This window comes from Letharia lupina, assembly GCF_014066315.1.
Source record: "Letharia lupina isolate WasteWater1 chromosome Unknown contig_5, whole genome shotgun sequence".
Classification (NCBI taxonomy): Eukaryota; Fungi; Ascomycota; class Lecanoromycetes; order Lecanorales; family Parmeliaceae; genus Letharia; species Letharia lupina.
In genome coordinates this window covers 982,224-1,006,121 of record NW_023502974.1, presented here as the reverse complement: position 1 = coordinate 1,006,121, position 23,898 = coordinate 982,224, and the positions used below count along the sequence as shown (strand labels likewise).

The window sequence follows — 23,898 nt, the reverse complement described above, 5'->3', positions numbered from 1 at the left end:
TCAAGACTCGAGACTTGCTCTCAAACGGGATAATATGGGATCCGCAAATACGTACTCCATAGCCTTCTTATCTTTATCGCTGCTCCAATCATTACGCAGTGCAAATCCATGGATCTGATCCTCATACAGCTATCCCAACATGTCAGCGCGAATCCACCAGGTCGAACCTCAACTCCAAAGGATGGGCCAACTCACCCTAATCTCATGCGGCACAGCCGTCTTCTTCGCCATCAAATCCTGAATCTTGCCCACGGTCCCCTGATCCAAAAGAGAATCTTTTGTCCCCATCGCCAGACTTAGCGGCATCTCCACGGGGTCGAAGTCGGCTGGTACAGCTACGAGGCTCGGATGACACTAGCACAGTTCGGAGTCAGTATTTCGGTTTCGAGATAGTTTTTCGCGTCGCGAGACATGTTGAGGGAATATAACGCGAGGGAGGACGAGCAATTGGCTTCCACAACATGTCTCGTGACTTGGAACGCAGTATCAAACAGGAAGATACATCTCCAAGAAGTGCCTTACAGCATACGCCGCATCCACGCCCCCAATATCACTACCCTTTCCACTCTTGCCCTGCCCGTGGGCTTGCAGAATCGCATACCGCCCGCCCCAGCAGAACCCGATTGCCCCAATCTTGTTCGTGCCAGGCGTCATGCGCACGGTATTGACGAAGCCGTCGATCAAGGGCCGGGAGACACCTTCGCGGTGTTTGGCGAGCCACGGGCCTAAAGTGGTAGGCACGATGACGGCATCCTTAGCTTTGTCGACTAGGGTGAGTGTTTCTTGCGTCTTGAGGGGGGGCTCGACATTGTCCAGAAAGGACAATGGCAAGGAGTCGCCCTGATGAAAGTCCGGCACGTATGCGTAGAAGCCCGCTTTGGCATATTCGTCGGCCAGGAGGCGGATGTTGGGGAACGTGTAACCGAAGACTGAAGATTGGTGTGTCAGCAGGGCAAGACACAGGAGCCCGGGAGTATGGATGACGAGATGGATGGCAGATGAGGCAACCCACTGTCGCAAATGAAGATTATCGACTTGGCCTTGGAGTGGTTCTCCGGCTCCGAAATGTAAGTTGAGAGGCCGCCGATTTCATCCTCTCGGCCGGCGGGTTGGCCTTGATGCACCTTGCCACTCAGGCAGCAGTTGCTCATTCCCACGTTTTGAGACATTGCGGACCGTGTTTGAACTTGGTCAATTGAGGTTGTGGCGGGAAGAAGAGTGTCCAGTAGTTGTGCACGATGATTGTACGCAGAGTGGGTCAAAGATTGCAATGACGTCTGCCCCACCTGGCCGGCGCACTTGCCGCGGGGATCGCCATGGCTGGGAGTAATTTTGTCTAGAGTATGTGAAACTTGATCGAATAGAAGCAAATGCCGTAGTGAATGATAATTACACTCGTTCCAATACTGCAAAGCAATGTAAAATCTTGAGCATACGAGACCGGAATTGAAGCCGCCAAAGCGCCCGTGCTGCCGTCTCCCCATCCCCATCCATCGTCACAACGCGAAACGAACGTCCCACCCACCTCCCTCTTCCCACCCATTCCTCTCCCTCACAAGGATCAACCGAACGGACATTTCCCATCCACCCACACGGCGCCAGCAGGACACCCGCCCTTGCCCACATACATCGGCAGCACGCTCAAACACGCCATGTCCAACGAACCGTCCGGATTCAGACTCACCACGGACCCGCCCGCCCGGCCCGCCAAGGTGCAATTGTAGGCGCCGTCGAACAGCACCGGGAGATCCACCTCCAACGTCGCCACCGCCTCCTGGATGAGCGACGATGTGCCCGACCCCGTGAAGGCGTACTGGCGCCCCGTGACGGGCGACCAGTACGACGAGGCGCACACGGGACCGCTCGTGCAAGGGTTGGCCGCGACGGTGGAGCCGGGGGTCGCGGAGATGGAGTTGTTGGCGAGGATGGCGGAGAGGATGTGGGTGTCCAGGGCGCCGGTGTAGCCGGAGGTGTAGACGGAGGGGTCGTCGGTGGAGGTGAGGGGGGTGGAGAAGAGGCCGTTGCCGGCGAAGGCGATGAAGGTGCCGACGTCGTTCATGATGGGTTGAAGGCCGGCGGTGAGGATGGGAGCGAAGCTGGCGCTGTTGAGGTGGGCGCTGGGGAGGTTGGCGAGGGTGTCGGTGGCGGGGTTGACGGCGGCTGGCCACATCGCCGACGCGACGTTGGGGCTTTGCCGGAGGGCTTGGTTGAAGATGACGACCGGTGGGGAAGTAGGGTCTAAGGTCAAAGGCGAGGAACTGGAGGCGTTGGGGTCTGATTCGGTGTGTGTTCCGTTCGCACAGGTGACTGACTCTTGTCTGCGGTGGTGTCGACCGTCTTGGTAATAACTGGCTAGCCAGCCGTAACTGCATCCGCCGGCAAGGATGGATGCGCTGCTTGCAGGTGCGGAACTCGATGATGTGCCCGGGTCTGAAGATTGTGGGTCACGTTTGGTTGGGCTTGTGGCTGTGGTAGTTGTGCCGTCGGAGGAGACGGTGCTGATCTGGGGGGTTGCGACCTTGAGGGGTCAGTCTGGTGGATGGTGGAAACGAGGGTTGGGAAGTACGTACCTCAGGGAATGCCAGACCTAGTGTCAATGCCGCCATCACGTTCTGTAAATCCAAGCCCACGTTCATCAGGTTTAGCTCGGTTGAAGCGCTGTTGGAGGCCAAAGAATTCAAGGTCTGTCCTGGGTCCGATGTCACGGTTTGGAGAGCTAGGCTATCGATCAACGCTTGAAATCATGTCGGACATGTGGAAAGCAGCTGACCTGTGTAATACATGCCAAAAAAGTTATTGATCATGATTATGTTTAGTACCACATAATTCACCTGTGAGGCAATGGTCGGATCTAGGCCAGTGTCCAACGCAAACGCCCGACCTCCGTCGGATTCAAGGGAGCAAGTTCCTACGCTCTCGGCTGGGTCAAGTTGGGTACAGTCGTAGGTATTCAGTTGCTTGGTAGCCAAGCGTAGGAAGCAGGTTGACCAGGGCTCAGAAGCCCCGCAGCAGCTTAGTGTTTGCCCGGCGCTGTTTTCTGCGTCGGTACAGATAGGAGTTGTCGCCTTCCAATTTGTCAGATATGGCATGATATCGAGTGTATTCCAGCATGAACTGTCGTAAGCGGCGAGATTATCGACCTGAGTGCCTACGTTGCAACTCGGAGCTTGTCTGGCTTTCAGCGATCCGGAATGAATGCCACCCTGAACAGGTGCAGCAGCAGCCAATGACAGTATTGCTGAAGCAGCAACGATCAATGAAGATGCCATGATGGCTACGTCGCTGTTCTGGAGCTTTATGTGGAGGGAGCACAATTGCGCAATTCGAAATGCTGAGAGGGGTTTTTGACAGAATGGAACGGAGCCATAGACTGCCCAATGGCATTACATAAGAACTGTCGGATTTTCAGATCGCAAGTGGCTCAATGCAGAAGCGACGTCGACAAAAGCCAATTTGCTAAGAGAGGATGCGCACTCAAATATGGTTGGTGAAACCATCATTCTTTCTTCGAACCGAAGACACGAATCTTCGCATAGCTGATGTGGTAGGCCAATAGGAAAACAAGAAAATGCTATGTCTGATCGTGTATGCGTACAAAGGCGTGTTGTGCGCGAATATCGTTGCGACATGGAGCCGACGATACAAAACACTCGCTCGGAAGCAGAAAGCGCATCAAGAATTTGCGCGTCGACCCTTGTAAATGCCAAACTTGCTCTTGATCGATGTCAGACCCTGTCAACAACTCATATCCCCGGCGGAGGACTCCAACTGCGAGCATGTCGCAACTTGTGCTTCGTCACATGGAACGTTCCTGCGCAGGAAACCACACGTCGCATATGAGCATGAGAAAAATTGGGACAGGAATATGCGTTAGTAATAAGTAGACTTGAAAATACCTTTGGTTCAAAGCTCGAGTGAGATTTTGATTCCATTGTTCCTTCCATGTAAAGGCGAGCATGGTCGTAATCCGAAATCCACATACCTATTGCCGAGACTGCCTTTTCACTACCGTAGATCTCCCGCGTCCAATACCACAAGTAGGTATCGGCCGACGATCCTTTAAAGCGTCGGGACCGCCAAGGGCATTTCTTTTGTGGAAGACGGCAACAGTCATCACTGCTGGCCGGAGTAGACTCCGGATGTCCTCCTTGTAAAGCGCGAGCTGACCATTACCAATCTCTTGATGATGTCAGGAATTCGTTATCGTCAGATTCTTGGAATTTGGATCTTAATGCTCCTATGCGTCCGGCATAACGGCCTGCTGACCTTTAGTCATCTTCCGCCACGAGGAATCTGCTATATACGCCGAGTCGTCTAGTAGTATGAAATGATCATGGCGACTTCTGTGCTTGTTACTGGTGGTACTGGCTTCCTAGGTTCTGCCATTGTCCATGCCGTACAAGAACAACATCCAGAATGGGTAGTCACTGTCCTGGATCTGAACCCTCCAAACGTGCCAAAGAAAAGCATCACATACAAGTGTGGCAACATCACTGATGCTGTCTTCGTCAATACTATTGTAGATGGCATCAAGCCAGACGTCATTATACATTCGGCCGGATTGGTTCCAGAGCTTGCTTTTCGCTATGGAAGGGAACAACGAGACCATGTATTCAATATTAATGTCAATGGGACTCGCAATATGCTTACGGCAGCCAAGAGCTCTGGTGTCAAAGCTTTCGTCTGGACTGGGTCCTGCACTGCCATCACAGACGACATGAGACACCAGTATCGGAATATAGATGAACGGTGGCCAACATCAAGTCGTTCATTGATATATGGAGAGTCCAAGGCGAGTCGCTGTTCTTTACAGCGATGAATCACCCATCAACTGACTCTCTTGGAAGACTGCCGCAGAGGCATTAGTGCTCGCTGCATGCGATGAAAAGCTTGCGACTTGTGCTCTGAGACCTTCTGTACTCTTTGGGCCCGGAGATTACCAGCTGATTCCATCGGTTCACGCCTGCATCGCCAAAGGAGAAACTCCATTCGTGGTGGGTGATGGGGAGAACTTATGGGATGTGACTTACGTAGGCAATGTCGCAGATGCTCACGTACTGGCGGTGGAGAATCTGCTGTCGACAAGAACTGCCGCTGGAGAGGCAATCTTTATCTCTAACGAGGAACCCATTCCATTTCGAGATTTTTGCTTGGAAGTATGGAAAAACTTTGGTCATTATCCATCATATGAGGTGCACATACCCGTGTCTCTTGCGTCTTTGGTTGGGTACATTGCGGAGTTGGTAACCTGTGTTACTGGTACCCCAACGACGTTGAGCCGCGGAAGCGTCCTTGATGCATGTGGTACGAGGTATTGTAGTGGAGGAATGGCGCGCAAGTTACTCGGGTACAAGCCTCGAGTGGGCATCGAAGAGGGTATCCGCATTAGCTGCATAGTAAGCCTCCGAAAAAATTCTTAACCCCAAGATATCCGTTTGAATCCCGCTAAAATGAAAAAGGACTATGCCCAGCGCTTGAAGTCATCCGGGGCCGTTGGGAAGCTAGCACACCGCTGATGATACCTGGAATCCAATTCAATCATGAGCTCCCGATACGTCGCACCTTTTAGGGCGATTTATTCTGCGGCCGTCAGCACCTAGAAGACAAAAAGATGTGCAATCATGATGGAAGAAGGTAAAGTGCGGAACTAAGCACTGGCAGTAGAATCCTCGACAATGCAGAACCAGAGGACCACGCCCAGAATTAGTGTCAATCCCGTTGTTTCAATTCCGAAGCAAAGCACTTCAATCCTAAGAGAAGCAGCCGCAGCACTCACGGTAAATGTTTTCCCGACCAAACGCCACGGGATGCGAGGGATCTAACAATGCAGGGCCGGAGCTGATTAAGATGGTCGCGACCATTAGCATGATGAGCACGGCCCAAAGGGTCCCCTTTCATGGGCATTGATTTCTTGCAAACCAAAGACTCTGCAATTCAGCTCAATAACCTTCTTGATTGTTCATTATGCGAACATCCTTTCCTTAGTATCAGGAGGAGAGGCGACCCTCACGTTAAACTCAAAGTAGCCGCCGCAGCATCCAACAGCGGCGATCGAGCCAATCTATTCAGATAAAATCTCGCAGAGCCCCAAAACCGGTGGAAGCAAGAGCCTTACGAGATACCCAACATTTCCTCTCCATGACAGACGTGTTACTACTGGCCACGTGAAGCATGCTTCGTGTGACAGGACTAGGGACAAGCGGCATGACGCTCAGTTATACCAGGTTCTCAAGGTCGTCATGTTCATGTGGATTGGCTACGTATCTCGACGCTCTCTTATGCTGATGGGCTCTGTGGCTTGGTACATTGATTTTCGACTATGTCAATCGCCACTGGTTGAAAAGAAATTTGTAAAGAGAATTGACGCAATGAACGGAAACGTCGCCGACTGCACGAAAGAGGAGCTTGCCCGCGGATGGGATATTTGGAATGCGAAAGCGTTACCTTGTTCCTGAAAACTAGTGGCAATGAGTTTGGTCCTGGGAAGACAGTACATGCGAAGCATGAAAAGTTTGGGCACGTGGGGTAGTAGAGCCTGCAAACCCACGCTCGAGCAGACCAGGGCTATAGAAGCCTAGGGTTTAGGCTTGGATCAAACCCTCATGCCAGGCTGTAGAGTGGTAAGAGTAGCTACATATATCGAGCGAAGTATAAACAGTGGATGAAAAACAGCGTGGTTATACCATGTACCCCAATATCTGTTTGGGGGACGATGTGGAAGTTTGCACAACGCCAATAGACGCCATCACCTGAGAGAGAGAGTTGATGTCCATCGAACTTCACCCCTTCCTTTTGTATGAAATTCAATTGACTAGACTCTAATTCATTACAGATAAGGATTAGTCCTCACTGGTATTGTGTGTATTTGAGAGATCATCTAGATAACGGTGAATTGCAGGTTAGTGTGCTGAATGTAGTTGAATCTTGTATGCTGCTAAGGACATGTGAAAGAGGAAAAGATATATTGTAGGAGAAGTTGGGGATTACTCTCGGATGCCGACGGAAGATGTGAGTAGTTGTCACTCGAAATGAGTCACATGCAAACGAATTGAAGCTCTGTCGATGTTTATGAGTGCACGCTATGGATTGCTATCGCGAAATGGGTATCTCAAATTCACGCTCCCCCAAGTGTGTCACTCCTTTGGAACGCCTGCCCTCAGGTAAAAAACCACAACTCGGCTCCAAAAAAAGCTGCCACTCCTCGAAAAAAGGAACGGTTGCTCGTGAAAGCTCAGTATTGCTTCTCGAAGATCTTCTGTATGGGTTTGGCAGCCTAATACGAGTCAGCATCACGCGTTCGCGTGAAGTAGCCTAGAAAAGGAAATCACGCACATCGATGAATGTCTCCAAATCCTTGTCTAAGCTCGCGAGGTCATCCTTCCTCTTCTTGTTGTCCGCAATCAAGCCTTGCTTCTTCTTGAGTAGGCCTTGCCGCTCCTGCTCCAACAGTTCACGCTCCGAGAGCTCGTGATTGATGCGTGCAAACATCGTTGTCTTTTCATCGTCTTCTGTGTGCTCGGGGTGCATTTCGAGGAAATCTCCAACGGGTATCAGGGGGAGCTGCTGGTACTTGTGACTAAGCGAAAGGGATTAGCCTTCGTCTGCAGCGACAATTCGCAAGTTCGAACCTACTCGTAAGAATCGCACGCGGCAATCTCGCCTCGGAGGTGCCTTTCTTCGTAGTACAGATTCTGTAGCTGCAGATGTAGCCTGTCGATTTCTTGCCGCGCCTCTGCCGTTGTCTGCTTTGTAGTCCTCACTTTGAGAATTGCGTTGCGGTTCAAATCCCGCAACTGGCCGAGGTGGGAGTAAAGTAGGCGTTGCTGCTTGGATACGTCGAGCTGGACTTCAACCGAGGGTACCTGCGAGGCGGCAACGGCGTTGGCTCCGACCAGGTCGATGAGTTGCATACATTGCTCGCGTGTGCGGAGAGATGTGGCCAGGACTGATTGGAGGTAGGAGTCAGTCACTATGTCTCCAGTCTTGGTATCAGCAGTGGATGCTGGCATGGTGAAGAGTTGTGATTGCTGTTGATCGATTCACCAAATTCCCAGACTCTCCCCAGCATGTCTTGGCATTTCCTTGGCATTTGGTGTAGGAAAGTGGCTAGCTTGAATTTTTGCCACTTGGAATGCGCAATGGCTGGACCCCTGCGCTCCTGCACCAGCTGCATCTGATGATGAAAAAGTGCAGTCCTCCATCCTACTACAACAGCTACAAACCCCACGTGCGACTCTCCGTGTACATACATACTTCTATTTCTAGTCTTTTCATCTCTTCAAACCTTTGTCTACGAGTACTCTATATACTTGACCTACTCGTATCGATTGACTTTATCGCATTCTTCCCATCACCCCACCAGCTGACCAAACCAGAAGCCCCGCCCAGCCCGCCTCCCCAAACAAGTCCTTGAACCCAAAAACAATCCAATCCACCCTCCAAATGCCCTCTCTTTCTTCAACATCGCTCGTCATGCCCTGTTCTACCCCCTCGCTCACACTTTCGTCTCATGACGGAGCATCAGACGCGCACACTACGGCAACACCTCCACCGGCGTCGCCACTCTCTCAATCCCGGCGGCACTCATCCCACCAACCATGGCGGAGGCACTCTCACGACTTGGACTCCGATGTCATATTCATGAAAGTTTGTCTCTACCTTTCTCAATTGCAGCATCTTTCATACGCTGATCATCTAACCAGGTTGACCTGTTCATTTCCGAGCTGGGACGACGCTTAGATTGGATAGAGAACTATGGCAACTTGAAGCTCGATGCAACAGTCAGCGGCGCATACTTCACCTTGGATGCCATCCGAGAATCGTGTTCACATGTCTCAGGCGAGCTGATTGGCGCTGGACGGCGACGGGCAAGGATACTCGTGGAGACCGTGGAGAGCAGATACAACGATGCCTTGCCAACCCGAGAGACGCTGGAGGCGAAAGCACAAGCTGGCATGCGACTCACGGACAAATTTCTTTCAGATCTGGAGGCTCGTGCTCTTGCTGTCAAAGATACGGGGTTTTCAGAGATCATAGACGGAGGCTGGCGCATGGCAGAAGAGGGCTTCGAGAAGGCAAGAGAAGTGGTAGATGAGGGGTTGGACAAGGCGCGCCGGGCAAGAGAGACGCTGAAAGAGAATGTTGAGCATGCCGTCAAAAGGGCAAAAGAGCACCGCCTCATCACATACGATGACCTACCGTACCCATGGCAAGTCAATCCTCACATCACGCGGGGCTACCGGTTCTCCGAAAACAAGATCGACTGCATCAAGTCGGCTTTCAACTTCTCCAACGAGACGGTGAACATCTGGTCTCATGCCATCGGCTTGATCATTGTTCTGGCTATCGCGTTCTACTTCTACCCTTCTTCTGTCAATTTCTCGCATTCCTCCAAGACCGACGTCTTCTTCGCTGCGGCCTTCTTTTTCGCCGCTTGCAAATGTCTGGTCTGCTCGTGTATGTGGCATACGATGAGCAGTATTTCGGAGCAGACCCTGATGGAACGCTTTGCTTGCGTCGACTACACCGGCATTTCACTGCTAATCGCTGCTTCCATCATGACAACCGAATACACTGCTTTCTATTGCGAACCCGTCAGTCGCTGGATCTATATCACCACCACCGCCACTCTAGGTGTAGGGGGTGTCATTCTACCTTGGCATCCAACGTTCAACCGCGCAGATATGAATTGGTTTCGGGTCCTGTTCTATGTCTCCCTTGCGGCCACTGGCTTTGCCCCGATCTTTCAATTGAGCTGGACTAGAAGTCCCGGATGGGCGTGGGCGTTTTATGCGCCGATCGGAAAATCCATCAGCGTGTATTTTGTCGGTGCCCTCATTTACGCAGGTCAAGTAAGTACTCCGAAAGGGCAGAATGATAGCTGGACTGATGCATGGGCAGGTGCCGGAGCGGTGGTTGCACGGCTGGTTTGACTATGTTGGAGGTAGTCACAACATATGGCATTTGGCAGTATTAGGCGGCATACTATTTCATTACATGGCGATGCAGAGTTTTTTCTCGGTAGCCTTTGAACGAGGGCGAGAAGAGTGTGGGTACGAGATTTTGACGCGGTGAACTAGTGTGGATGAGACCACGGGATCAAGAGCTGACTGGTGGCTGATGTTATAAAGTAAATATTGGGATATATTTATGGACATATGCCTCACCTTTGACATTGCATCGATTAGCTCGTGCCAAGGGAAAAGGTCATATGTGCCTCGTAGTTTTTGGTCTAGGGCGAAAAGCAAAGATCTGCAATTTTTGGGCAGCAACTGCTGCACAATCTTTCATCAACGCTTCATCAATGCAAGGGCACAACCCAGAGCCTCTAAATGCTTCTAATCTCGACGGCGAGGATCTCTTCTAGACTCATGATGGAAATTTCAATTGCAGATCATTGGGCATACAGACGATATCACCACAGACAGCCTCACCATCTCTCGCTCTCTTTGGGCGTAAGGCGCTGACCGTTCGCACCTCCCACCTTACACCGTGGACTTCCTCCAGCGATGCTTTAGAACTCAACAGGCGTTCTAGCCAGTGATCAGGATGCATGAGCCTTCCTGCTTAAGCGGTTCGGCGTCTCAAGATCGATGCACATGCCGCCTGCTGGTGCCTACGGTGTCCAAATCCAGGACTGATTTCTGCATTGACAACGAACGCGCACGCCATCAAGGCGACGCGAATGATCCACTAATATCCCTTCTCAGTCCAAACCCGCAATGCATATGCTTTCTCAGAGTGGCGTCTTGGTGTTCTCCACAAGTATTCGTCGATTGACGAGGAAGGAAACAAGTTTGGTACGCAATCACGAGGATCGAGGGCTTGTATCTTCAATCCACCAAATCTCTAGTCGCCACAAACTCTCGCTATTCGTCCATCATCCACGCCTCATGGATACCCAATCTCCGCATGCCGTTATTACCCGGCTCTGTCTTGCGGCCCTTACAGCGTGGAAAGCGATGCTTCTGTCTTCACACTCAAGGTAAGAGTCCTTGCGGTCTGACTCTCAAACGTGCTATGTGCCTGTTTCACGGTACTCTCGCCACCCTGTCGGAGTCCCAATTGAGCGGATCACCGTATTGGATGAGAAAATGCCCGTCATCGTTAGGCTTTAACTTTTTTCTGAGTGTCCAGCCAGCCGACTGGGCCACACCGCGAAGATGCATACCGCCATTTGACCGTAGACTGCCATCACCGGACGACGTCTTAGGCGCCAACTCATCGTACCGGAAGCCCTGCCTCAACAGATCGTCGTCAGCAAGGGCTGCATCTTTGCGGTTAATCCCTGGAATCCTTGATAATTATCCCAGAAGCAAATCCTGCTATCTGCTCCTTCGGGCGTCAAGATCTGCAGTCCTCATGAGCGACTCCGGCGCGCCGAAAGGATGATGCTTCCCCAGCTGTAGTCTTCTAGTTGACGTCCACTCGAGTCCTAGCGTTGCGAGAAACAGTATGTCTTCGAGGAAAGTCTCCTTGCGCCCTTGGCCATGCCTCCGAATATTTGCAACTCTATTGTCTTATCGATGCTAGTAAGGGTTCTATACTGATACTTCAGTCTCTCAACATGTCACACCGGGAAGGCTATCACTCCGATCAATGGGCGAGACCAGGACACGATAGGGAAGACCTCGCTCCTTCCCGCCACCCACATGAAGCCTCTTCCCGAAGGTGAAGGGCCGTCAAGTCATTGGAATGATGTTATCGGGTTAGCTAACAGTCTTGTAGTCCTCATAAACCGTATCCCGATGACCATGGCATCGCGCCATTTGCCTCTCGCCCTGTGTACACGGATGCGTACAGCACGGCCTCTCCAAGCTCACTCTACGGATTCTCTGAGGAGCGTGCAAGTCTTGACCCCAGGGCCGTTGGAGCTTTGCAACAAATCATTCCGCCATACCGAGATGAGATTATGGACAGGAATCGCGTTTTGGCTATGCCTCCTCCCACCAGAAGGCCTGGGTCATATGAGCCTCCAGATCGGCTGGACACTTTGAGCCAGGCGGCGCCGCAACTCTCAAGGATTCCAACCTCATTTCAACATCCCTATTCGCACCCAGAGGCCGGGATGGGATTCAATGCAGTGAGATCTCCTCCAGGGTTAACGCGTCGCATGAGTTGCCAGGATGTAAACCAAAGACCACCCTCTTCGGCAGGCAATAACCCATGGGAAACGGAGTATACAATTCCACAGGATCGTGCTGAGTACCTGGATGAACGAGTTGCTTCAAGGGAAGCGGCCATACTGCCCGAACCCAAAGGATATGAGAGACAGCCAAGGAGATTCCGTGGAGGCCGAGATGAGTTTGCTGAAGGCCAGGTTCAGCATTTGCCCAAGATTCAAGTCCAACAGGCTCGGGAACGAGACCTGGATTACGAGCCAATCAGCCTAGACCTTCAAGAACAGAACGACATCCTGTCTCGCGTGAACAGACGTCTTTCCCAATGCGCTTTTGATTTCATTGCCATGTACCAATTCCCGATACCACTGGAAGCTGGAAAGCCCATGGTACGAGTTGCCACTGATAGGGCTTGGACCGAGTGGGTGTATCTGCTGAAGAGGCTGGCTACTAAGCGTCGTATACCTTCAAAGGCAATCTACGATGGTCAGATCAAGGAGCTAACAACATTGCTGGACAATTCCGTGGAGATGCGTCACTCTACCAAGCCTCAGTCGAGACCATTAAAGGATGATCGTCATGTACTCCAACTGATTTCCGCTGGTATCCAAGTGGGAAGAATGCTCAAGGATGCTACTACCATGGACTATCTGGACAGACTCTACAAGGACACAGAGGCCCTCGTCCAGCAGCGAAAGAGCATGCCCAGATACCCAAGGTGACCAAAGCCTACAAGGAAAATCCCGAAGGACCACAGGTTGTTGGCGAAGGCTCCATACAGCCTCGAGAAGACCTAGGGCGTGACGGACATTGGAGAGACCGGCCCCCCATTTGGCAGGTAATACAACAAGGATCGGTATTTGGACGACTTTCACCCCATTGAAAGTGCGGAGCCAGCAAGGGTACAGCCTTGCTAGCGTTTCTTATCTTTTTGCTTCTTTTGCACCGCGCGCACAAGAATAGCAAAGCCACTACGGATTACGGGATTCAGCCAGGCGTTTGTTTGCCACTTTGGATAATAATGCCTTTGGACCTTTGGTTTGTCTCCATAAGCAGTGCCGCTGGATAGTTTCTTTGAAGTACAGGAATCTGGTTTTTATTCCGGTATGCTCTCCAAGCTTTTGTCCAAGGGCTCCCGGACCAGTTGGGCTCTAGGCGCTTGGAGAGGCTTTATTGTTCCTCCTTTCGGTATCCTCATCACTTTTCCAGCATCCTTGAAGTAACATCTTGATAATAAATGCAATATTCCCTGTAAACTGGGCCAATCACCCAAATCATGAGACCGGATATTGACTTGATGGCAAGCAGTTGCGCACGTCTTCGATCCCAAGTGCTTCCCAATTCGAGGCGAACAATGACCACAAGACAGATACCACGCGTCTACCAGACAGCATCGACACACCGCACTAGCGACCAGCCATCTCACAGCTCCTCTATGCTTCCCACACGACCCTTGAAGGAATTTGGACCATCAGTTCGAGCAACTACGTGGGACCAGTCATTGTGACCAGGCATAGGCATCTTCGATTCAATTCCCATGGATTTCTCTTACGTTAAGTGACAGCGTCAACAGCATTGATTTCCTCGGTCTTCTCATACAGTGTCTACTCTGAATCGACGCAGGGGTTGCCTCCAATGCTTCAATAGAGGCCTGGTAAGTTTGTGGCGTCAAGCATTGATGGACTGAACAAGAATAACATTGTTCAATTATTTTTTCTATTTCCGATGTGTTCGGCAAAGCGCTCTGTTCTGTTATTACTTGCGTCTACCTGTTTCCTCCCACAAACCTTTCATAAAGCCTTACACACCATTCATCTACGGAATCTTAGAGACGTTTTAGGCCGTGAATCCTTCATGGCGACAAGCATTCATAGGATGACGGAGTGCATAAAGTTCTGACAAACACGTGGCTTGAGAATCCCAGTCAGCGGCTTCAGGGGTACTAAATCGGGAGAGCTACGACTCTGAGCCTCTCATGTTGGTACAGGTCAATCTAGCCTGCCCTGAGAATGTCGGAACCAGGCGGTCGGGTCCTTGAGCAAGACAGCATTGGCTGAGACATAATCAGAGCGTTATTTAGACTCGAGCAACGGTCAAATGAGATGGACGCCCGCGTGCGGAATATTGTTATGTGTAGTGAAGCGGCTCAAGTTGACCAGTCGTCGTGCGATTATATAATAAGCTCTCAGCCAGTCAGATCCCCTCACACCAGCAATTGTGTCGCAGAGCCGCCTGAGGTCACTCTACGCAGACCTTTGACGCCGGACTGCTCGGCGCTCAAGCTTGGAGCCTCAGATGAAAGCACGCAAGCCCATTCGTAGCGAGTCAAGCAAAGTCTTGATACCATATTGGTAGCACTTCTCGCGCGCTTTCATGCCTCTCAGGATAGAGACCCCTTGGGCGGCTGGCTAAGCCAGATTCCATTATATAAAGACGGCCCTCCGTTCAGGAAGGTAGAGTGACATCCAGAATCTACCTGCTCGCTGGGATTCCCTAGGCTGCTTGGGGGGTACCTTAGCCATCACAACTTTAGCGCTCCCACTCCCTTGATCTGGCGAACACACTGTTCCTTCGCGTTTCTCTCGGGCCCTTTTGTTGATACGGAATCTTGCTAGGTTGGGTCCAATCTCTCATGAGGATCAGTAAAGTAAGAATAGCATTATTATTGGCACCACCGTGACCACTGTGACTCTGACGGCAGTGCTCTAGGTCCATCGTGGTGGAATCATACTCTAGGCGGGAGTCGCCCTTTAATCAGCTGCACGGACGGGGCACGAATCACAGCAATTCGTCAGGCTACTCAGGTGTTGTGCCCAATCAATCGCTTCATTCACAGCGCTTCCAGAGCCAACGAGCTTTCACGAACACCCACTCGGCTTTTTCCCCATCCCTGTCATCCCTCAATCGTCCTAGTTCCCTCGTGGCTTCCACTCTTTTTCGGGATCAACCCCAGAAGCGATCCCAGCTCACTAAACCAAGAGAAGCTAGTTCGTTTCTAATCTTGCATCAGCTTGCATCCTTTTTACAACGCTGTTGTAACAGAAATTTTTTTTTTTTTATTTTTGTTTGAGAAAAGCAAAAGGGTCTTGGCGCGAAAATCACTCCTGTAACCGCCCGGCTTTTGACCAGCTAAGCACCCACGCACAACCACTCAATCCCTCACCGCGCGCTGGCCTTGATTGCTAGCCCAATAACAAATCAGGTATGTGCTTACCTTCCTACTCCACCTCTCCCCTTCTCTTCTCCTCTCCTCTTTTTCTCCTCTCATATAAGCCCGTCACGCCCCAGAGCCTCTCTTTTCTTGTGCTGCCATCACGGCTCACTCATTTGCCCGCCGCAGGCACCGCCGTCTGATCCTGCCTCGAGTCATTCATTTGACGAGACGCTCTCCCCAACTCGACGGCCATCATGTCTCCTACCTCGACCAAGCCCATTCCTCCCACCATCAACACCACCTCCCCTACCGCCGACACGCCTAAATCCCCAAAGCCGACCTTGCCCGCTCTCAAGACACCTAAAACTGCGAGCCTACCCTCAGAGCTACCACGCAGCCCACTGCCCGGCCGGCTGGAGATGATCAAGCAAGAAGAGGATGACATCAAAACACCTATCACACCACCACAAGCCTACACCGAATTCCTCAGAACCCTCTCCCCTGCCGTCTCCACCCCTTCCACAGGTAGATCGCCAATGTTCGACCGCCTCTCCGGCAAATCCACACCCATCACCCAGCCCTCCAGTGCCAATAGCTGTCTCTGCAGCAGCCATGACATCTCGAAAACAGATTCCGCACCCATGATCCCACCCTCACCATTCATGCGCCCTCCGAACTCAGCACGCACACCCACTCTCCTACGGAAACTGCGAATCCCACAATCACCAGCCTGGTCTCCCGCTACAGACTCGCCAAAAAGCAGCGCATTCAGTAGCGCTCACCGCTCTCCGTACTCACCTGCCGACTGGGTCGTCGATGGGAAAGCGAGATACTTTGAAGGGCCCAGGTCGTGTACACATAAGCCGGTCAGCGTGAGGCAGGTGATTACGAAAACGGTGACATACACGAGGTCGCCGATCACGCCGCTTGATCCGGCGCCGAAGGGGAAGAAGAGGAGGTTGGAGTAGAGCTCGCACCTGCACCTCATACACCTTCAACCTCGCTATGAGGATTCGACCCACATTTGTCCATGCAATCAAAACGCCCATCCATCATCACTACACTACTTCACATCGAAAGCTCTTCACGACCTAATGTTGCCCCCCTCCCCCAATGCCCTTACGCGCTGCTCGAAGCCACTGCATTACCTATCACTCTACCTACGCGACATGGGAGGCATATGACGTGACGAAACTTGGAGCTCGGCGTCGGACTTGACCCCGCAGACAGGAGTTCTGCCAAATTTTGTTTTTGTTTGCTCTTAATCTTACTGGCGCATTGGAGCTTGCAAAGGAGACAAGCGGGGGGAAGCTGGGCAAGGCACAGTCAATGTTCTGCGCCAAGATACCACTGTTTGCTTACATCAAATCAATTCATGCTATCGCTTTTCCCACCAATTCCACCCAACCCACCCGCTCTCTCTACACAACAACCATAAAAACAACAACAACAAAAACAACAACAACGACAACAACAACCCGCTGATCCACCCCAAATCCCCATCCTGCATCATCTCGCATCTCGCATCATGCAACCCTATTGACCCCCCCCCCTCTCCCCACCACCATCCCTGCCCCCCCAAGCTCCGTTAAAAGCGGCGATCGAAAAGCGGGCCACCCCATCCATTTCCATCCCCTTGGTACCGACCGCCCTTTTCTTTTCCCCCCCACCACCACCACCACCACCTTACCTTACGTAGCTGTAGCCGCCCACGCTAAACACACAGGGGCGCTACCTTACCTTACCCTGACTCACATTGCGCAAAACACGCTAACGGAAGGCCGTCGGGGGGGCCCAGTCAGGATCGTCGAACGGGGATCGTTTTTTTGGGAAGCGCCGTGGGTTGGGTGTTTTTCAATAATAGAATAGAATAGAATGGGATGGGATGGGATGGGATAGGATAGGATAGGATAGGATACCGATGCTCTTTTCTACCGTTGCACTCTCTCTGTCTCTCTCTCTCTCTACTGCATGTGCAGGGATGGGCGCGGATTTTACCTTTTCTGCTGTGGTGTGGTGTGGTGTAGTGACCTAACTACTGAAATTCCGAGGGGGTGAAGGATCCCAGGCTGCACGAGGAGGGATCGCGGACGCATGTGTCCCTACCTCGATGTAGCAGGCGGTTAGAAATCCGCTGGGGCCAATCAGCTTTGGGGTTGGGGGCCGGGTGCTTTGATTGAACGATCTACTCGATGGGGTTTTTGGGGTCCGAAGAGATGGACGGACTGGACGTGTTTGCTTGTTTTGCTTTGCTTTGCTTTCACGAGGGGGGGTTTTTGTTGGGTATCTTTGCGGTTTGGAGGCGCTGGTGGGCTACTTGGTCGTTGGGGTCGGGGAGGCATTGTTTGGAGGGATGGAGTGGGGGAGAGGCGCGGGTTTGCTTTCTGGGGTGGAGGGGAAGTCGTCGTAAGCTTGGGGAGAGGGGAGGGGAGGGGAGGGAAGAGGGTGTGTGTGGGTGACGGAAGGCAGGAAAGAAAGACAGAAAGAAGGAAGGAAGGGAGCGACTACGGGGATGAAAGTTGGAAAAACAAGGAATGTGTTGCAATGGAGTGGGCAGGCAAGCTTCTTGTGGCCCAATCATCGTTCCGTACCCCATCAGCCTGCTCTGGTCATTTCCGGGCCAGCAATCACAAGGCCACCTAGGAGTTACGGTGCACAAGTCTGCAACGCCGCGTTGCTCACGGCTCAGAGCCCCCTTCAAAATGCTTGATACTGCCTGATGGTTCAAGCACTAGCCATCACCGAACCGTTCGTCCAAGGGTCACCGGGCAGAGTCACCGAAGAGCCATTGTCGGGCATCACTCCCGTCAAGTTCAACAGCTCGAAAGGGATGGCCCGGTTGAACCCGGTCGAACCGGCCTGCGAAGACACCGTGTCGAAATATTGCAGTGCAACACCAGCATCTGCCAGTGAGACCCTCGACGCATTTCCAACCTTTTCACCGGGGTCGTACTTCTTGCCCGACAGCTCCAAACGGATGTTTCCGCGACGACCTTTCGATCACTCGTCAGCACCTTTGAGAAAACATGTGGGCTCTCATGTGTAAACATACCAAGGCCTCTTGCCTTACCGCCCTTGCCTTTCTGTCTCGTGCACATACTAGTGATGGCGTTTACCGCTTCCCAAAGCTCGTACCAGGTCATAACAGTCGCTGGACCCTCAATGTCGATGCTTGCTTGACATTTCCTATCGACTATCCACAAAGAAAGGGAATAGAATATTAGTCGTGCTGTTTCTTGACCTGAGGTAGACAAGCTATGCTTTCTTACATCCTTCTAGCACAAGGGGCAATTCCTCTTCAACGCTCGGGTCTCCAGAGTATCCGAATACGCGAGCCTGCTTGGTAGCTCTCATGTTCACGACTATAGCCACACATGAATTCCACGCAGGTCCGGGAGTCGAAGTCGTGTCGCATTTGACCTGCACATTTCGAAGTCAGTATGACTTCCCCAAGGCAGAAAACTCGTCGCAAAACAAGATTTGGATACGTTATGAGTATTTGCTCCCGAGATATGTCTGAGGACTCAACTATGGTATCGGTTGTAGGGAAAAGGCTCCGTAAACTCACATTCGGTGGTTTGTAATCAGCGATTGCAACATTGACTTTGTTGTCGCCGCCTAAAGTGTATAGATTTTGACATGTTAGAGGAAGTCATTCAACATCCAGATACTCCATGCTCGTACTCCATCGGGCTTCGAAGTAGTATAGACTTTGGGTTGCAAGTCCCATGGTGCCTGACCTTTGATCACTCACCTATGTTGAAGGCCATACCTCCCATCCCTCTTTCAATAACGCATGTTTGAAGCGTTACCAAGGCAGCTTGGCCGATTTCAGTCGGAGACGCCTTCCCAGATATGGCGCCTGCGCTCAGGACTGGCTGAACGAAGCACAACCCGTCGTCTGTTGTTCATGCGTCAGTGTGAGATGAAGAATATTTGCAGGCCAAGTAGCGGGTGTTGTATCCAAGAAGTAGAAAGAAGTAGACTATGGGGGTCTTACTGCTGAGCGTTCTCAAAGGGAGCGGACCGTCATTCGGCACCCCGCTGTCACGCTCGGCAAAAGTGTATGTGGTCTCATCCTTCTTCATGAAATTGAATACGTTGCGACAACTGCTTACTTTCAGATTCTTCCCGTATCTCGTTGCGTCGCATGCAATTTTCAGCCTATTGTCAGATGAGGAGTTGTTGCTTGATGGTACTAGGATGTTTGCAGGCGACAGCAAGTCAGAGGATGGTATTGGCCCAGCGGCCAGACTGCCAACGCTTTCGGAACGTCGCGACAGACTCGCAGCAAGGACAGTGTCTGAGTATAGGGCCCATAGTATCAGACAGAAGAACATGGTTTGTAAATGAGACAGACTGCTACCTCTAGCATGTCAGGATGGTCAACTTGCGCTCATAAAAAGAGAGCCAGTTCAGTCGCGAAGGTCTGAAGTCTTCTTTGTGCCTATGATTGCCAAAAACCCTACAAGCGTCATGACGTGCGAGATATATCCTCACTTATGCGCGCCTACCTTAGGTCTCTCGTCGAGCGGCTTTACCTTTGTTTAGCAACTATTCCCCTTAATTCTCCACCCCCTTGCCACATTTCTCGCCCTTCATTGGCTGTATCGTGTGAGCAGCGTATGCACAAACCCAGCATCTCTCGAGGGACAAACATGCTGGCTCATGCCTTAAAGATAAGTTAAACAAAAAGATGCGATTGCGACTCCAAAATCGTCCTATCCACCCCTATTGCAACAAATCTTGCATGGGAGGTCTAGCCAGGCTTACCCTTCAACTGCACCATCAATTGGAGACGCTCAGCGTAGATTACTATGGTCGTCCAGTGAATCTGATAGACAAAATTAAGGCATGCGACGGCATTAGTAGGGAAGGAAAAGATTCCGCTTCGGATGGTAGTCCCGACGACAATATCTATCCGTATATTGACGGACGCGGCGGACCCGCGGCGGCACATATCGGTTGTACGTTGGGCAGCCCAGATGTGCTCAGCAGAGAGCAAGTCTGACGAGTACTCCGTGCGATGTAGGGACTATTGTTGTTGTAGGCGCCGCCAATGGAAACACGATGCGCATGATTGAACAGGCCAGAAAGCAGATTGCTTATCTCTTGTTGGAGTTGGAGCGTTAGAAGGAGCCATGAACAACGCTGCTTGTCACCGAGGCCGCTTGAACGATTCTCGTGGTCAACATCGCTGATCTTGTGAACGGAGCGACGTATCACAGTCATCTTGTCTCATGATGAAGCATTTCAGAAACTCCGTCACATGGCTTCATCTTCGGATGAGCCGATCATGGCACATTTCATTCTCGTGTATGTGATGGACGATTGAGTCAGCCAAATGAAGACAATCATCCCGTCGGCCAAACCCTGTCGCCAAGCCTGATCCTAGCCACCTGTCCTCTCTGTGTTACAGTCAGCGCAGTATGCACCCCAAAGAAAACCTTTCCATCCTTTCTCCTCGTCTTGGCCAGCGTAACAAACGGTTCTTCATTCTTCTCCGCACTATGCTGATCTACGCATACCATCTGGCATCTGCGACAGCCTCCCAACACGTCAAGGGTGACATCGTAACCAATGCGTAGGGAGCGCCAATCATCCTCGACGTACGGTTTCTCAGAGCCAGGGCTAGAGGCAGGATCTTCAGCAACGATGATGTTAGCACGGAAGACCGAGGCATGAGCAGCTTTGCCGTCTTTGATTTTGATTTGTTCGTTGAGCCGATTGAGGCTGGAGTGGGATATGGTGAGAATAGGGCTCTCGTTCGACAGTAAGATCGGTCTCTGTGTGATTTTGGGCGGCTGAGAGGAAGATCTGTCTTTGCTTGGAGCGTTCAGGTGCGCTTTCGAGTGTCTTGTCGAGAGGCCTGCCACGGCAGCTGGGAATCTTGCTAGAGTACAAGGTGCTCCGATCAGAGTGGTGAAGAAGTCGGCGATCTGTTTCGACGCATAGGTGTATGCGAGGACGTTCTCGCCGCAGACTTGCGAAGTAGGCATTGAATGTCTATCATCACAAGTTTGAAAAACGCCAGGATCGTCAGAGAGAGGCACCGAAATCTCGTTAGGCGTAGCGGGAGCTACTGGTCCACGAATGCGCACACGTAGGAGTCCCTTCTCTAGATCGAGACTTGGTCTGAGTAATGCCATCTTAGGGAACTTCTTCTGGCTCAACGCTGTTCGAGTGCCTGGATGGACCAAACACCATTCCCTGTCCCAAGCCAACCCTTCTGCCCTGACGTCCCACAGAACGCCCGGTGGTATTGCCCAGCCTCCGCAACTCTTGATGGGATAGATGGTAAGAGTTTCAACGTATAACTCACGGCCGCGAATTGGAGTCGCCTCGGTTCGCCGTGGCACTTCTGTATGATCGACAAAGAACTCTTCGACGAATCCGATGAAAGTCTTCACGTCCTGCATGTTGCTCATAGCACCAAGGCTAACTCTGAGCACCCCCGTCGGCTTTCCACCGATGGCATCGGTCTCATTTCCGCAGCGATGGCCGGCAGAGAAGTTGCGCTTCATCTCCCAAGGTGCCAGATCTAGGGCAGAAGCGATTCCTCCAGGATTACAGAGACCTCCGCTTCTTAGCTGAATATTGCGAATATTTGCAAGCTTCTCTACCTCCGTGTTGCTTATCCATTCGCTTTGCTTGTTACGAAGGTTGAAAGCTATGATAGGCCCTTGAGTTCTGCTGTCTCTGTAGGACGATGAAGAGTCTCGGTAAATCTGACAGACCTTGGAGCCGTTGTGGTGGCGTAGAGCATCGAGTCCGTTGCACAGTTGCTCGGCCAATAAGCCAGCGTGCAACGCAACACGCTCTGGAGAGCCGAATAGCCGTTCATAAACGTTCAAAGCGCTGTCTAGAGCAATAATGCTGTGTACTGGCAGAGTACCATCCTCCAGTTGCTCATGCAGATAGCCATGCTTTTGTATATGCCAGTTCTCTTTCCCGCATAATACCATTTCCACCGTACCACCGCCAAAGTAGCTTCGTTGTTGCAGCACTGAGGCAGATTCGTTGCGCACGATCAGCGCTCCCAGATCTGGAAAGCCGAAGATCTTGTAGAAGCTCAGAACCGTAAAGTCAGGCGCCGTAGAAGCATTACTGAGGTCAAGAGGAGACGTAGAGACCATAGCAGCGGCGTCGAGAAGGCTGTACACATACGTTCCACGCTTGGATGATCGGAGCCGGCTCGTCCAGGATAGAGGCAACCGTCTTCCGTTCATATTTGACTGAGCAGGGTATGCAAATAGGCCCAGGCTGTTCTCTCCGGGCAGTGCATTGGTACCCTCATCGAGCCATTCCTCAACCTCGTTATCAGACTCGAAGCAGCGGTGTGTACCTTTCGCTGCCTCTCGAACCCCAACCAAGCTCGTATGAGCATCCTTATGATACCCATACCAGAAGCCATGCTCTTGTTCTCTAAAACTCTCCATTACCAATTTGATCCCCGCTGTAGCATTTGCAACAAAGACGAGGTCATAATCGTCTGGGTTTGCGTTGAAGAACCGTAGCACCTGTAGGCGTACGTCTTCTGTACGACGAGTTGATAGCTGAGACGATGATGATTCAGAGTGGGGGTTTCCAAGTAGGCTTGACACCATGTCTTCAGAGAATTCATCTATAAGAGATTTGGGGTATAGAGTTGTGCCTGCGTGGTCGAGGTAGGTCGCTCCTGCAGCATACGTGAGTCTCTCGGCCCCCGTGTCTGTACCTTTGTGAGCCTACCTTGAAGCATGGGAAATTCTTTCTCTCTGATAGCATCGATTTCGCTGTTGTAGTCTGCCATAGCCTTTGAGCTTAGTTCTTCGCCCTCGGGCTTCTTGCTTGGCTTCATGGTGGCCATCGCGGCTTGTCTCGCACTTCGAAGGAGGACGGCGGCCGGTGTTCGTGCATCTGTACAAACGACCACTCGCAGGCTGTCTCTGACTCACTGTAGTAGCTAAAGTGGGGAAACGCCGTCAAAATTGCTATAAAGTGGAAGTCGGAGAAGCCCGATACATGGAGCTTTGATAGTGGAATGCCAAGAGCCTCTTGATACTGAGCTTTTCCAGAGTAATGTCGAGCCTTTCTGATTAAGCTCTGCGTATATACTTTGAAATATTGGCAATACACGTAAATTGGGAATTGTGATAAGCTTCTGAATGTCTTTGGGCCTTAGGGGCTCTCTATAGAATATTCAAAGCATCCACACCCACATACTGACCTGTTTACAAGAATTGGCCAACCACAGGTTCCCGCATTGCGGAGAACCGAGACAATTTGCCATGCTTAGATCATCGATCCATAGCAGGAAGGGCCTATACCTAAGAGGGAGTCAAACTCAACCTCCGGGGTTGCCTAGAATCCCCAATCGCATCTATCCGGCCAAGTCCATCAGCGCCTTGCATGCATGACCATAGCCACCAAGCTTCGACATGAATAAAATAGGGGGTATCGTTTCGAAAATGACCAGCGACCCTCTCAATGGAGTCCTTCCTGCACCCTTGATCCCAGCCAGCCCATGCATTGTCTCCTCGATCAACACTCCTTGCCCTCGCTCTTGCAGAAACTATCAAAAGACAGACCAGGATGCGCAGTTCATTATTGGGAAATATGACTCCCTGCCGATAGATTCAACCT

General features: G+C 51.6%; 9 protein-coding genes across 9 annotated transcripts; 4 read left to right on the top strand and 5 right to left on the bottom strand.

The window, feature by feature from the left end:
* On the bottom strand, positions 1 to 1,169 carry HO133_008556 (uncharacterized protein; the record flags this gene model as incomplete). The annotated part of the gene is made up of 4 exons (XM_037299422.1): positions 1 to 129; positions 196 to 354; positions 523 to 929; positions 1,013 to 1,169. 4 exons carry the CDS (start codon positions 1,167 to 1,169, stop codon positions 1 to 3), a joined length of 852 nt encoding a protein of 283 aa, XP_037155423.1.
* Positions 1,170 to 1,561: 392 nt separating this feature from the next.
* Positions 1,562 to 3,269, bottom strand: HO133_008555 (uncharacterized protein; the record flags this gene model as incomplete). The annotated part of the gene is made up of 3 exons (XM_037299421.1): positions 1,562 to 2,518; positions 2,571 to 2,716; positions 2,771 to 3,269. The coding sequence occupies 3 exons, from the start codon at positions 3,267 to 3,269 to the stop codon at positions 1,562 to 1,564; spliced, it is 1,602 nt and encodes a 533-aa protein (XP_037155422.1).
* Positions 3,270 to 4,327: 1,058 nt separating this feature from the next.
* Positions 4,328 to 5,516, top strand: HO133_008554 (uncharacterized protein; the record flags this gene model as incomplete). The annotated part of the gene is made up of 3 exons (XM_037299420.1): positions 4,328 to 4,792; positions 4,848 to 5,396; positions 5,460 to 5,516. 3 exons carry the CDS (start codon positions 4,328 to 4,330, stop codon positions 5,514 to 5,516), a joined length of 1,071 nt encoding a protein of 356 aa, XP_037155421.1.
* Positions 5,517 to 7,231: 1,715 nt separating this feature from the next.
* On the bottom strand, positions 7,232 to 8,009 carry HO133_008553 (uncharacterized protein; the record flags this gene model as incomplete). Its single annotated transcript, XM_037299419.1, has 3 exons — positions 7,232 to 7,273; positions 7,333 to 7,576; positions 7,633 to 8,009. The coding sequence occupies 3 exons, from the start codon at positions 8,007 to 8,009 to the stop codon at positions 7,232 to 7,234; spliced, it is 663 nt and encodes a 220-aa protein (XP_037155420.1).
* Positions 8,010 to 8,472: 463 nt separating this feature from the next.
* On the top strand, positions 8,473 to 10,074 carry HO133_008552 (uncharacterized protein; the record flags this gene model as incomplete). The annotated part of the gene is made up of 3 exons (XM_037299418.1): positions 8,473 to 8,646; positions 8,703 to 9,851; positions 9,901 to 10,074. 3 exons carry the CDS (start codon positions 8,473 to 8,475, stop codon positions 10,072 to 10,074), a joined length of 1,497 nt encoding a protein of 498 aa, XP_037155419.1.
* Positions 10,075 to 11,566: 1,492 nt separating this feature from the next.
* HO133_008551 (uncharacterized protein) lies at positions 11,567 to 12,841 on the top strand (the record flags this gene model as incomplete). The annotated part of the gene is made up of 2 exons (XM_037299417.1): positions 11,567 to 11,670; positions 11,728 to 12,841. The coding sequence occupies 2 exons, from the start codon at positions 11,567 to 11,569 to the stop codon at positions 12,839 to 12,841; spliced, it is 1,218 nt and encodes a 405-aa protein (XP_037155418.1).
* Positions 12,842 to 15,527: 2,686 nt separating this feature from the next.
* On the top strand, positions 15,528 to 16,241 carry HO133_008550 (uncharacterized protein; the record flags this gene model as incomplete). Its single annotated transcript, XM_037299416.1, has 1 exon — positions 15,528 to 16,241. The coding sequence occupies one exon, from the start codon at positions 15,528 to 15,530 to the stop codon at positions 16,239 to 16,241; it is 714 nt and encodes a 237-aa protein (XP_037155417.1).
* A 1,756-nt stretch (positions 16,242 to 17,997) lies between these two features.
* On the bottom strand, positions 17,998 to 19,613 carry HO133_008549 (uncharacterized protein; the record flags this gene model as incomplete). The annotated part of the gene is made up of 6 exons (XM_037299415.1): positions 17,998 to 18,266; positions 18,374 to 18,448; positions 18,543 to 18,693; positions 18,842 to 18,891; positions 19,028 to 19,174; positions 19,274 to 19,613. 6 exons carry the CDS (start codon positions 19,611 to 19,613, stop codon positions 17,998 to 18,000), a joined length of 1,032 nt encoding a protein of 343 aa, XP_037155416.1.
* Positions 19,614 to 20,627: 1,014 nt separating this feature from the next.
* On the bottom strand, positions 20,628 to 23,122 carry HO133_008548 (uncharacterized protein; the record flags this gene model as incomplete). Its single annotated transcript, XM_037299414.1, has 2 exons — positions 20,628 to 22,984; positions 23,005 to 23,122. 2 exons carry the CDS (start codon positions 23,120 to 23,122, stop codon positions 20,628 to 20,630), a joined length of 2,475 nt encoding a protein of 824 aa, XP_037155415.1.
* Between the last annotated feature and the right edge of the window lie 776 nt (positions 23,123 to 23,898).